The sequence below is a fragment of the Momordica charantia genome (genome assembly GCF_013281855.1).
Source record: "Momordica charantia cultivar OHB3-1 chromosome 4 unlocalized genomic scaffold, Mcharantia_2.0 BLBB01000004.1, whole genome shotgun sequence".
Classification (NCBI taxonomy): domain Eukaryota; kingdom Viridiplantae; phylum Streptophyta; class Magnoliopsida; order Cucurbitales; family Cucurbitaceae; genus Momordica; species Momordica charantia.
The window spans coordinates 2176701-2190874 of record NW_028275162.1 but is presented as its reverse complement, the minus strand read 5'-3'; the positions used below and the strand labels follow the sequence as shown (position 1 = coordinate 2190874).

General features: G+C 29.2%; 1 protein-coding gene across 2 annotated transcripts; it reads right to left on the bottom strand.

Moving 5' to 3' along the window:
* Positions 1-963: 963 nt before the first annotated feature.
* ACAT2 (acetoacetyl-CoA thiolase 2) lies at positions 964-4887 on the bottom strand. Of its 2 annotated transcripts, none has more exons than XM_022280479.2 (14): positions 4730-4887; positions 3900-3965; positions 3618-3716; positions 3359-3532; positions 3147-3252; positions 2923-3061; positions 2765-2842; positions 2620-2685; positions 2260-2345; positions 2020-2119; positions 1783-1893; positions 1651-1692; positions 1440-1526; positions 964-1360 (listed from the first exon to the last, which is right to left on the bottom strand). In XM_022280479.2, the coding sequence occupies exons 2-14, from the start codon at positions 3943-3945 to the stop codon at positions 1271-1273; spliced, it is 1224 nt and encodes a 407-aa protein (XP_022136171.1). In that variant the 5' UTR covers positions 3946-3965; positions 4730-4887; the 3' UTR covers positions 964-1270. The 2 variants fall into 2 exon arrangements, with proteins under 2 accessions (XP_022136171.1, XP_087978898.1); XM_088122772.1 differs by having other exon boundaries at positions 4726-4839.
* Between the last annotated feature and the right edge of the window lie 9287 nt (positions 4888-14174).

Below are 14174 nucleotides of genomic sequence, written 5' to 3'. Positions count from 1 at the left end.
GATAGGAGTTTTGAGGTTTCAATTTCATGATATGCTGATGTCGATCAAGGTTTCAATTTCATGGTATGTTGATGTTGATAGTAGTATCAAGGTTACAATTTCATAAAAATATTGTTGATGTAGAATGTTATAAAAATACAAATTCATAAAAAAAAATTTAATTAATACATAAGCATTTTAACCTTTTTAAATAAGTTAAAAATGATTAATATTAATATTATGTTTATATTACTAATATTTTGTTGATATTTTTTATATTTTATTGATTTTTCTCCAATATTATAGAAATATGATGTTATAGATTTCAATAAAAATTGAAATGAGCTTCTTTTAACTTATGATTCGAATATTCTTCATCTTTTGAAAGAATCCTCTCTTACATCTTGAGAGAGAGAGATACCATATGAAATTTTTTTATGCTTGGTATTCTCTCACTTTATTTTTATGGGGATCATAGGATTAATTATCATAAATGCACAAGTAAAATTGCAAATCCCATCATTTTTTTCGACCACAATAGTCTATTAAATAAATTGAAGAAACAAAAAAGCAGTAGCCAAAAGACATACTATTCACACATTTCCTGTATGTATAAGTTTAAATCGGGCCATAGAGTAGAGCATAAACCTAAAAGAATTGAAGAAGACCATTCGATTCGATAACAAAAAAAAAATGACATAGCAATTTAAAATTTGATCTCAATGAAACAATACAATAAATTCAGAACTTTAACATAATTATAATTGCTTTTTCATTTTTTTTTTAAGGAAATTTGAATATGTAACAACATATCAAAAAACATATTAAAAAGAAATCTCCACTATGAGATTTGTGGATCTCAGCACATGTAAATGAACCAAAATACAGTCATAGTTTATACTGAAAAAGAAAAGATAAATATGAGGAAAAATCTAAATATGGTTTGAAAATAATCTCAAATATAGGGAATTGTAAAAAGTGAAATAATGCAAAATGGTAAACATGAATTACACTCAAACAAAGTACACTACATTTTAGCCTTATTAGATATGAACCCAAAATGAAACACAAACATTGCACAAATTCATATTATTCTCATTATAGAAAAGAAAACCAACACATCTTGACTGCCTCTGCCTCACTTAACATAAGCTTTGTCAAATTAACCAAAAAAAGAAAAAAAGAAAAAAAAAAGACCTCTACTTTTCCAGATCCCCAAGGCTACCATCATCTACCAACCTGACTGACCCGACGCGTTATCTTATCGCCTTTCTTCAACGTAGAACAGGCTTCACACAAGCTCCAACACAAGAGCAGATGCACCACCTCCACCATTGCAAACGCCTCCAACTCCATATTTCCCACCTTTCTGCTTTAGTACCTATAATAAGATTATAATGTTTGTTATTCATGGATCTCATCTACTTTTATAGACAAAGCAGAGACTTTAGATGAATTACCCCCAAAAGTGTGACCAAAATACGAGCCCCGCTGCAACCTAGAGGATGTCCCAATGACACGGCTCCACCGTGTACGTTAACTTTTTCCTGTAAGGAATTTGGAACAATGATAGGATGAGAACTACAAGGTAGAAAGAAGGGCCTGGAAATATCTGCCTATGTCCAAAAAAGGTGTTGTGCCAATGGCATAAACATGGGAGAGAGTACTCACAGGAGAGATTCCAAGCAATTTCTGATTCGCAAGAGCCACAACCTACAGAAATCGTTTAAATAGAATATATAAGCATTTGGCCATCAGAAGTTTCGGAAACTGATTACTTGAACCTTGTCACTAAAATCTTACAGCAAATGCTTCATTTATTTCGTAGAATTCAATTTGGGAAGCTTCTAAGCCAGCACGAGAAATAGCCTTTGGAACTGCAAGCGCTGGTGCAGTTGTGAAAAATTCTGGTTCCTGCAAATTAATCTCTCATATTATTAGAACAAAGTGTTTTTTAGTATCGAAGATGTGATGAATGAATGATGCTTCAGCTGAATCCAGAAAGCAATTATTGCAAGTAACAAAAGAATCTAGAATTACATGAGCAGCATCAGCATATCCTTTAATTTTTGCAATCACTTCTAGTCCGAGTTCCAATGCCTTCTTTCCACTCACTAGAACTATGGCAGCCGCACCATCACTGTCATTTAGAAAATTTCAACTTTCAATATAAGTTCAATTGATCGTCTGCTACAACTTATCCATATAAAGGCAGGTAATAAAGCTTGATAAATTTCTATTAACTTCTCAAATACGTGACCAAGAAAAGTTTTTCTTCACCTTATGCTCGAAGCATTGCCTGCAGTTACGGTACCCCCATTATCCTTAAAACTTGGTCGAAGCTTCCTCAACTTGGCAGGGTCAAACTGGCACCACGTATAACATTTTAAAAAAGAATGAGAAAGAAGCAAGTACATGCGTAATCTCTGACTAAATTTCTTTTTTCAAGAGAAATTAATAACAGCTTGCAAAAGAATCCTAAAACAATTTCCGTTGCATCCTGACACCTTTATCTTGTACAAGTGATTGAACAGATTTTATATATTTGTACGAGTGTATGTTTGAAAATTGTACACGGTGCACGGTGCAGACAACTCTAAAGAACAGTAAAACCTACATAAATGGATGATAGGTGAATACCTTTCCAAGGCCCTCATCCGAATTGACAATAGTTGATGGTTTTCCCCTCCCTCCGGAAACTTCAACCTGCAAGTTTAGATAGACGTAAGACTTGTAATTTTCAACCAGAGAATTAGCTATGCAGTGGTATGGAGGGATATCCAACCGGAACAATTTCCCATTCAAAGGCACCGCTGTCCTTGGCAGCAATACCTCGCTCAAAGCTCTGGACAGCGAAGTCATCCTGCATGAAATCCAGAGGTGAGAAAAATTTACAAAATAGAACAAAAAAATCACAAACTCAAAATGCATTACAATCAATACCTGAGCCTCCCTTGTAATTTGATATTTGTCTGCACATAACTCCGCACAAGTTCCCATGCCAGAGTTTGTATAGACATCCCATAAGCCATCTTTCAGCATTCCATCAACAAGAGAATCATGTCCAAGTCGAGATCCCTTCCTACAAATTAGCATGAATATAAGTTAAATTATGCTTAGTGCTCAGGCCACCGAGAATAATAAGAGAGACAGAATAGAAAAGCAACCTTGCTTCTGCAAGGTACTTCGGTGCATTTGACATGCTTTCCATCCCACCAGAAACTACTACATCATTAATGCCTAACTGGATACTCTGTGCTGCCAGCATAGTTGCTGAAATAATCAAAATAAAAACCGTCGTCAGAATACTAAAATATCATTTTATATTAGAAAACTGTAGGGCAGGGCGAAGGAAAATATTTGAATGACGAGTGTGAACCTTTCATCCCTGACGCACAAACTTTGTTGACAGTAGTACAGACGACTGAATTAGGTATTCCTGCACCTAATGCAGCTTGTCTAGCAGGAGCCTGCCCCAAATTTGCACTCAGAACATTGCCAAAGATGACTTCTTGGACAAGCGAAGGATCAATTTTCGCTCTTTTAAGTGCAGCTATAAGTCAAAAAATATATATACTTCATCATTGGTCAATTCCATTTGCATAATAGGAGAGGAAAAAGGTTGGTTCCACGCTTACCTTCAATTGCTATAGATCCCAGCTTGGTGGCTGATAAAGATGATAAGCTACCAAGAAATCCACCCATTGGTGTGCGTGCAACACCAACTATGCAAACATCTATACAACCAAATGTCGAATGTTTAAAAAGAGAGGAAAAAACAAACCCATCACAGAAATACAATAATAATGGTTGTTTGACTTCAATTTAACCTCTAAAGTACATATCATTAAAGCACTGATGACATAAGTTAAAGTGCTAGGCTTTGATTAAACTTTTTCATTAGACAGTAAGTGAAGTACCTCTCGGATTTATAGAGTCTGTTGATGCTGCTGCTGCGGGAGCCATGGTATTCCAAAGAAGGAAATCTGTACCATTAAAAAATTTCATCACTTACTTCTGAGAGTATAGCAGTAAGACACATTTTACACCGCCTCGGTCAAAAGTGGACAAATTTTAAACATGATCGCTGATTAAAAAAAGTTCAAGTGATAATGAAATTAATAGAATTTTCTCCAAGTTAAAAGAATACATGCCAAAGCAATTCATATAAATTCCACAAAAAATATATTACTGAAGCTGGAATAAATTACGTAGTAACTGTTGAAGGTTTCTTGGACAGAGCCAAGTTAAACCTCCTGAGTTGAAATTCAGCACGGTTTATCAAATTCGACATTTTACGGAAAACGAAATAAAATGTCACACAAGAATGCCTTCATTTGATTGTTTCTACAGTATTTCAAAATCCTCGAAAACCCAAAAACGGTTCAGATGAGTTGTTCTCCTTCAATGCTGATAAATACGTGTATGAAACTCGCCATTAATCATTAACCAGACACACTATAACTTAAACCTCCTACTCATCCACAACATCCATCATCATACAACTTCGAAATCATCCAAACAGCTAATAAAAAACGCGAACTAAGAAATGGAGCAAGATCTACAACATCAAACACAAAAAGATCCTCTCCGATCAACCATTACAGATCTAGAAACCATCATACTTGTTCAAAATTTGATTAAAAATCCAACAGCAACAGAACAACCAGACGACGAACAAACAAACAAACAAAAAAATGGCGGAACGATAACAGATTTCAAAGTAGAGACAGCTGAAGCTTTCACCTACCTCCTCACTGTGATCGTGTGAGAGCTCGAGAAAACGCCGCGTGATCGATCAGAGAGAGAAGAATGATTTTGGTGTTGAAAACGTTGAATGAATTGAATCTGTTGATGCAAATTTTTGTATTGTTATATAGAGAGAGGGAGAAGAGGCAGCTCGATAACTGCCAAGAAAAGCGCCACACGAGGACTCAGAGGCGTGCCGTATCCCTTTTTTGCCCCTGAGACTTTTTGTATTTACTCTTTTGTCCTCCCTCTCTCTTCTGATTTGGTAATTCATATCCTGTCGTAGAAAATACTTGGCTTCTGATTTGTTGATTCATATCGTAGAAAATACTTAGTTCCTGACTAGTAAGGAGCAATCTTGTCCACACCACCATTTAATTTAATTAAGAGAGAGAAATGCAAAACAAGTATTTTCCGAGTACAATACAATACAAGTCCGTGAAATTTACTGTTGAGCTATGCTCGCTTTGGCTCATATCGACGATTAACTATATAATTTTATAAATTATATTTAATTCTCTCAATCATTTTTCAATTTTATCCTTTCTTTTAATTAAATTATAAGTTTAACCTTAAAATTCTTTGGGCTATGACATCGGGTAAGCATTGGTTCTATCTATTTCTCATTTTGTAAGAGCGTTTCTAAAAGTGTGTAGAAATTTTAGAATCGGCAAAATTAGGTTTTTTTATGTTCTTTTTTTTTTCTTCTTCAAAACATAGATGAAAGTACTATTGTATCATTTTTTGGCTTATAAAATGAATAACAAATATATAAAAGAAAACAATTTTCATGTAAAACTTATTTTTTGTAATTTCAAATTTTAGAGAACAATAAACAAAACATCGTTGTCAAACATGTTTGTGTTTCTTTTTTGAGTAATAAAAAGAAGAAACAACAAACAATTATCAAACTCGATTATATTTTTCCATCGAATGAGATATAAATGAGAAACAAAAAATAAGAACAACGTTACAAATCAAGCTTTAAGATAGCATCTAATTGATCCACATGAGTTTTATCTCTAATATGATCTCAATTTTTCAATATTAAAATTTAAAAAACATATACCATTTTTAAAGCGGAGGGACCTATTTGACACTGTTTTAAAAATTTATGAACCAAATTTGTAATTTAACATTTTTTTTTAGTTTTAAATTTTCCTTTTTTATTATATATATTTTTATATTTTACTAAATATATCAAACACTATTAAATTTGTTAATTAATTCTCAAATTGGTTCAATTTTACTCTTAATTGCTCAAAATTATTTTTTTAGTTCAATAACATGGTGCAGATTCGAACCTTCGCCTCTGCTCGGTGATATATTCCTTAATCTTTTGAAATTATTCAGTTGATAAATTGCTCTCAACTAAGCATTTTATGAATGAGTTTGTTGAAAAATAAATGCTTCCTTTTTTCTTTTCCATGCCTAGTAACTATCAATATTTTTGTACTAAAAAAAAAATCAATATTTTAAGTATTTATTAATTATGGTGAAACAGTCTCCCGACCTCACTCATTCCAATGCTGTCTTAATTAATACATCTAACCTTATACCAATGAGGATACGTTTAACCTTTTTTTTTTAGAGAATTGTCTGACTAAAAACTTTAATTATTTAGATTCAACTATACTAATATGTTGATTTAATTATTGTAACATATATATCATAGGAAAAATACTTTGCTTCTTATCGGTCAAGACTAATTTTATCACCGCCACTCTTAATTAAGAGAGAGAAATGTAAAAAACGACATATCTTTTTTTTTCAAATAATGAGTTGTTAAATATTTAATTGTCATGTTAACAATATTTGTATTCGTCATGAGGAGTCAAATATCTTTCATATGGTATAACTCATTCGTAATTTAATAAAATAAAACTCATTTAAGATTTTATTACAAGTTTGAAGTGCAAAAGTAATTTTCTTAGAAAATTTATTATATTTCATTTTGTTTGGGTCCGAGTGGTTATATTTTTATTGTGGAAGGGTATAAATTTTGTCAAAATTATTAGTTATTTTTACTTTGAAATTAAAAAAATAGACCAATAATTTTGACTTTTGGTTATTTAAAGGAATAATTAATGTTTATTCGAATTGAGAGGTTAACATTTATAAATCGATGTTAAGCTATACTAATAATTTAAAATAAAAACAAAAATCAATGCGGACCACTAAGGCACTAACACCAATAATCATGATAAAATTAAAATTGGTCAAGATCCAAGATCTGGGCATATTATATTATATTATATAAATTGATTAAGTCAATAAAATATAAATTATGCCGTTGTTAAATTTTGAAAAGATCATAGGGTTACAAAAAAATAAAATTTAAAAAAGATTATAATAAAATGGCATGGAGTTATAAAAATGGTGTATTATATTTCAAAAATTATTAAACAATAAAATAGAAAACATATAATATTGTGTTTTTATTTGTTTGGTAAAAAAATAAAGGTTCTAATATGTTTAAAAAATTAATTTCTTTACGAGCCAATATATTTATTTTTTTAATCTAAAGTATCAACAATTAATATATTATTCAATATTTAAAACATTCAATCAGGTGTGCTACGTTGAAGCTTGACTCAATTGATTTAGATTCGATCAAGATTGTGAATTCGAATACTCACCCTCATTTTTTGTACTAAAAAAAATTGATTAAGGATCCCCACTTGTGCGACAAAGTCTGTCTCTTGAAGAGCAATTCCGCTTCATCTGAATTAAAGCTTCAACATTTTAATAAATAGTTTTCAAAAAATTATATTTCGATAAAGGATTTCTTAAAAAGTTAAGGATTATTTTTCGAAGTAGAATGAATAAATAATCTTTTTACAGTATTAAAAAAAAAAAGTCCCAAATTATACTAGCTTATAATATTTTGTGGCATATTAATAAGTTTGGACTGTAATAAATTGGAAAATATTTGATTATTGTGTCATTTTTGTTTCTCCCTTTTAGATTTTTTGTTTTGTTTATTATTAGTTTTATATTGTCAAAGTAAAGGTTGCTGCATAAATTAAACATAATTAAAAAAAAAAAAGAAGAAGAAATAATTGGTATCTTTTATTTATTATTTTATATATGTGAAATTTTCGTTTGAATGGTTGAATATATGTTTTGTAGTAAGGTAGATGGTACTAAAAATAAATAAATTGGATTATTTAGTTGTTTTTTTAGAAATAAATTTAATTTAATAAAATTTTTAGTTTTTGTTTATCGTTTTAATCATTAATGTTTAGGTGTTTTTTTCAATTTAATCCCGGATGATTTAAAGTTTCAATTGAGTCCCTTTCGTTTTAATATTTTCAATTTAGTCTATTATCATTGGTTAATGATAAAATTGGATGATGATAAACCTACACAACATAATACTTATTGAATTTATAGAAATTCAGATGATAAAAATTATCATCAAAAGAATCACTCAAAACGTCTACCGGTTTCTCCGAAAAAAGTAAAAGCGAAATTATAAACCTTCATCATTTAAATAGCTCTTTTCATTATTTAAATTTTTGTCAACTTACTAAATATTATGTTTATAAATTCATCATTGATCAATTTCAACATTTACCAACGACGAGAGACTAAATTAAAAAATGTTAAAGCAAATATTAAATTAAAAGATTTCAGACCGACCAAATTGAAAAAATGCCCAAAAAAAATTAGAGACAAAAAAATATATTTAGTCTAGAATTTTCAACTTTTTGAACGTTTGATTTAGTATTTATAATTTTTACAAATCATTCCTACCATTACAAGTAGTTGCTATATCCAATCATATAAAGAGTGAGTGACTCAAGATCAAATTTATAATTTAATATATTTTCTTGAACAAACATGTTTTTTTTTTTAATATAATATCTTTTTTTTTTTAGTTTTTTAAATAATGATTTGATAGATTAAAGAAAAGGTACAGATTAATAATTAGCACGTGAGACACGTGCACGACAAACGATGCTCACGTGAAGCACGTGAAAGCAGCTAAGAAGTAAATCTGTCGTGGGTGGTTGCATTGCGACAGACGCAGAATGGAGTATTTCGGTTTAAAAGGACCAATTTATTAATAAAAAAAATATTTTTTAATTTTTGCTCTTAATTTTTTCAATAATCAAAATTAAAATTGCCAATCAAATTCAATATCTAACTTACTGTGTCATTTTTTTTTTAATTGGAAATCAACAAACATTAGAATCGGAAATTAAACTTTCAATCTCGAGGAAGACTAGATGTCTCCACTCATACTTTGTTCGATCTCTTTGACTAATATGAACGAGATTTTGATTGGTCGAAGAAAGAACAAATCATGTCACCAAAATTTTTAGCACTTGTCGACTTTTCCATTTAAGTTTGTTTCATTTTAGTTATTGAACCTAATTTTTAGTCCATTAATTTTAACAAAATTGTCATTTTAAGAGACCTGACTTTTAAATTAACTATCTTGATTTTTATTATCAATTTAAAATAATGGATATTTGGCAATTAATTTTATTTGGTCACTTTAATTAGGTTCATTCAACACTCACACATGGCACTAATATATGGTTATGTTAGTACTTTTTATTAATTGATCCATACAATTAAAAAATTTGAACAAAAATAAATTTTTATTGAGAAATATTTAGGTGCTTACTCGTTGAATATTGTCCATTACAACTAAATTTTGAATGAATAGGGGAGAAAAATTATTATTATTTTTTAACTACACTAATGTTAAATTTTCTTTAGTTGGACAATTTATGGAAAATATCCAGATATAGATTTAAATAAGAATAAGTTAACAAAAAGTGTGATTTTTCATTTTTTTTATTTTAGTACATGTGGGGTGGAGGATTAAACTCACAAAGAATGTAATCATAAAAAGGAATGTAATAAAAAAAGGAAAGAATATGAGTTATTATTTCTTTTATCACTTAGCTTAGGAGCTGTGAGAGATGAAAGTCTCGTGCATGGTTTTGAATGAGAGAAAGAAGTGAGGAATCCTCTTTTCTGTTTTTCTTTCTGTTACTTCAAAAATAGCTGCTTTAGCTTCAGCTACTCGAATTTTCGATATTCCTTTTTATTTCTCATTAAACGAATGACATATTCTTACGAAAATTCTAGCTATTCTTAGCAAGATATTTGGGAATCTCATTGCTATTACTCAAACAAGTCTGTCTTATTTTAACTTATTTAAGAATACAATTTTTCATGATTATTTACAAAATATGTGTTGAGATTGACGTTCATGACAATAAAAATAAAATATAATTAATATAAACATGATATTTATACTAATAATTTTAATATTTGTTATAATTTTTTATTTTTATTAGTTTTAAAAAATATCTACCAACATCGATGTTTTATTGATATTTTCATAAAATTAAGACCTCGACATTTCCATTAATATCAACGTTTAAACCTTTTCCATTCTTGTTAGCTTGAATCTTTGAAAATTTTGTCCCAAGTTGGGATCACTCGAAATGAGGCCAAACAAGCTACACAAGTAAAGTTGGCTGACCTGAACCATCCCAGCCAATGAAACTGAGTCGACTCAAAGTGGTTAGATTGATTCGTCTAAGGCAATGTGATAAACTACCTTGAACTGACTCTGACATGTAACATACTATAATTCACTTAGTGTCAAAATAAAAGGAGATTCCTTCTATAAATAAGATCAGAAGAGGTACCGTAGGAACCACGTTCTCATTATTTTCTATATAGTTTTGAAACGTTCAATGTCAAAACTCGATCCAAATCCTACATCAAATATAGCTAACAAATCATTTATCTCATTCTTTCATTTAGCATTCTAATAAATAAATGACGTGTCAAATATATGAATATAATACTTTTTAATAATGCAATATAATCATACACACCAAGCATCAAAATAAAATCACTTCAATGAAAATTTCAATTTCTTCTATCATCACATTTTTTTAAAAGTAGTTATCAAATTTATTGCATAAATCACTATATTAACATAATCTAAACTAATTTTTCATGCTCCAATATCAATGCAGCTCATTGGTGGTGTTGGTTCAAATTTTGGAAAAAAAACAAGTGTTTGTCAAAATCCTCCACATGAAGTCATTTTATTGACTTGAATGATGAATTATTCCTAAAAAAAAAAAATTGTTATATTTGCATAAATAAAGTGGAATTCATCCACCTTGGCTAATGTGAACTAATCAATCCCATCAAACACTCAATTGGCAATGCCTTAATAAAAAGGCTAAAATTTAAAACATATAAATTTATCGTTAGCCATATTCCTTATAAATATAATCAATTTGAACCTAACTTATCAATTATAGTATTCGTGGAACAATAATTTTTATTCTTAAATTAGATTATTAGAGAAAAATAATGGTCGGGTGTCATTCCTCTTTAAAGTAATTTTTATTAATGAATTGATATTTTGTTAATTTTATTCGTTTTTTTTATTTATCTCTTCTCAAACCTGTGTCGAGTAACCTAATAAAATAATGGTTAAAAAATACTTTTACTCCCAAGTTTATAATAATTTAGACTGTACTTTCAAATTGGTAACAATTTAGCCCTTGAACTTTAATATGTAATAATTTAGTCGTCGTAATTTAAAGTTGGTAACGATGGAGCAGAATTGATTGTATGTATGGATTGATAAACTAAAGGTGGACTAAATATGTTAATGAATTAGAAAGATCAAATTGTTATATGGTAAAATTTGACACTTAATTTTAATAAAAGAAATTTACGATAGGGACTAAATTGTTACTTTTGGGAAAGTAGAGAGACTAAATCGTTACAAACTGAAGTTTAGGAATTAAATTGATATATTCTTAAATATGTCAACATTTTATATATTTTTATTTAAAAAATAGTATAGTTTATTTGTAGACCCTTTTTCTTGTTTTTTTGTTTTTTGTAAATTTGAAGGAGTTTATAAGAAACATTGACAAACTCAATAAATTAAAGAAAAATTGAAACCATATTGTTTCCTATTGCATAGTTCATGGTTTGGACCATTCAATTAATCAATATTTATTTGAGAAAAAAACAATAATAAATTGAATATGATAGCTACATTTATGGTGAATCTCTACCTACCAACCACTAATTTGTTGTATTTATTTAATTTGATAACTATCTATTCACATGTATCATAATTAATTATTCACATATGTTATTTTTTTTTTCAATATACGGTAGGTAGCTAGAATTTTGGGCCATTTTGCAAATATAATAATTTAATGTGGAGATGGTGTGGAGATCGAGTAGAGTCAATAATGTTCGATAGGGTAGGAAGTGAAAGAACGACATAGTTACTGATCGACAAATCTTATTTACACTACAACCTCTACTTTCTGACCTACCACGTGTTAAAAGTGGTTTTTAAATGACATACTTCATTTAAGTGGGCTGGGCCCCTTTAACCTAGAGTTCTAGGTTAAATTTTTAACCCTCCAACAACTTTCAAAAAATAATTTTTATTGGATTATAATCTTTCACAAAAAGGAAGAAAAACACCAACTCCACTTATCTTAATTTAATTTCAATTATTTTAAAATAAAATATAAACTAACTCAACTTAGATATTTTATGGTTAAATTAAGTTGATTCTATAAATTTGCAACTCGAGTAATCGGATTTAACTCTTAAAACCTCTTGACCCAATTTAACCGAACCGATGAGCACCGCTACCCAACCGTTCCGCGAACCTCGAAAGGGAAGATAGCTAATTTAAATTATATATTATAAAAATAAAAAAAAAACGATAAAATAATAATACTTTTATCTATATATTTGCAAAACAAATTGCAAATAGGAATAAGAAATATAATTTTGTTATTTCTAAAATTTTTATACATTTTGAAAACGTTTCCTGAGAAACGAGAAATAGAAACAATTGCCAAATACTCATAATTCTAAAAAAATTATAAATAAAAAATAAGAAATAAGAAACGAGAATACTACTATTGTTAGGTCAATAACGACCGTCATTGGTTTTCATTATAAAAATGAAAAAAAAAATTTAAAGTTAAAAATAAAAGGAGGTAATATATTATTAATTGATGTATCGACTCTGCTAAAATTTTGATTCTATACCTTCATATGATATCGTTTTTATACTTCGTAAAAATGATTTAGACATGAAATATATAGAAAAGTAAATGAAACCAACAACCTTAAAGAATAGAAAATGATTATGATAGAATTTCTTGGATGTCTCCAAATAAATTCTATGAAGCTTAATACCAATAATATATATGAGCGAATTAGGATGGAAGATGACGTCAAATTTGTTTATGCAAAGTTTGACAATTGTTTGACTTTTCTGTGTGTTCCACGTGGCATTGTTTGATTGTAAGCTATGTTAGAGTAATTTTTATGCTTTTATAAGTGCGATAAGGACTGTCAATATAAAAAGTAATACATATATCAATTTTTTATTTTTTATTTTTATTTTTTTATATTCATTAGAAAGAAGAAAGAGGAGGAAAAGAAAAAACACACCATTGGCTTTCACATTCCTCTCTTCATTGAGTGGTAGATTCCTAATTCCCACTATCTCAACTACTATTGGCATGTTTTATATACCACTGCATGTTTGTCAACTCTTTCAGTTTCCCTCTTTTTTTATTCTCGATCTAATTGACGACTCAAAAGATACAAAATTTTCTAAAATAGACTCCCGATCAACTGAATCAAATACTTGCACACATAATATTGCATCGATGTGGTGCTTGACTACATACACCATAAAACTTAAATTATAATTTAGTCTTATCGAGTTGAGCTTGGTTAGGTTAAATAGAAAAAATACTTACCTTTGAAATGATAGGGCTTTGTCTTTTTAGAAGGGAAGCTTTGAAGAGCACAACCCTGTCGATATGGTCTGATATCAGCAAATCCTATATTGGTAGTATTCACTCTCTCTATGTTGGCATCAAGTTGGACTTCTGCTGGTCTGGTTCATAGGTGATTTCGCATGTCCTACTTCGTCGTCAACCTATTCGAAGGAAAATATTTAATTCCTTAATTGTAAGGACTAAATCTTGTTCTCACTACCATTCAAAAATTGACAACTTATTACTTAAAAAAAAATTTACTTTTGCATTTATCTTTTAATTATCAAATATTTAATAGTAATAATGACAAGGAGTCAAATATTTTTTCTATTCGAAATAAGGCTTATATTGCGTTCTCGATCGAGTGGTTTATATGACAGGCTAAATCTACTATAACAATCCTTAAATCACAACTAGATATTAAAAAAATTCAAGTTCTTACATGATAATCAAGCACTAAAATAACGTCAAAGTAAAAATACCAACAATAATTGACATATGTCTCCCACAGGCGTTATTTTTTAAAAAAACACTAAAATAACCGTTATGGTAGATTTGATCCCAGTTTAAAACTAAAAATCTTTAATAATCAATTCAAAATATCCTAATTAAGGAAACATT

Excerpts from the sequence above, each read along its gene's own strand:
- ACAT2 (XM_022280479.2), bottom strand. The coding sequence starts at position 3,945 with ATGGCTCCCGCAGCAGCAGCATCAACAGACTCTATAAATCCGAGAG. Across the intron at positions 3,717-3,899 it reads AGACTCTATAAATCCGAGAG|ATGTTTGCATAGTTGGTGTT; the intron begins GTACTTCACTTA and ends TTGGTTGTATAG. Across the intron at positions 3,062-3,146 it reads AAGTACCTTGCAGAAGCAAG|GAAGGGATCTCGACTTGGAC; the intron begins GTTGCTTTTCTA and ends GCTAATTTGTAG.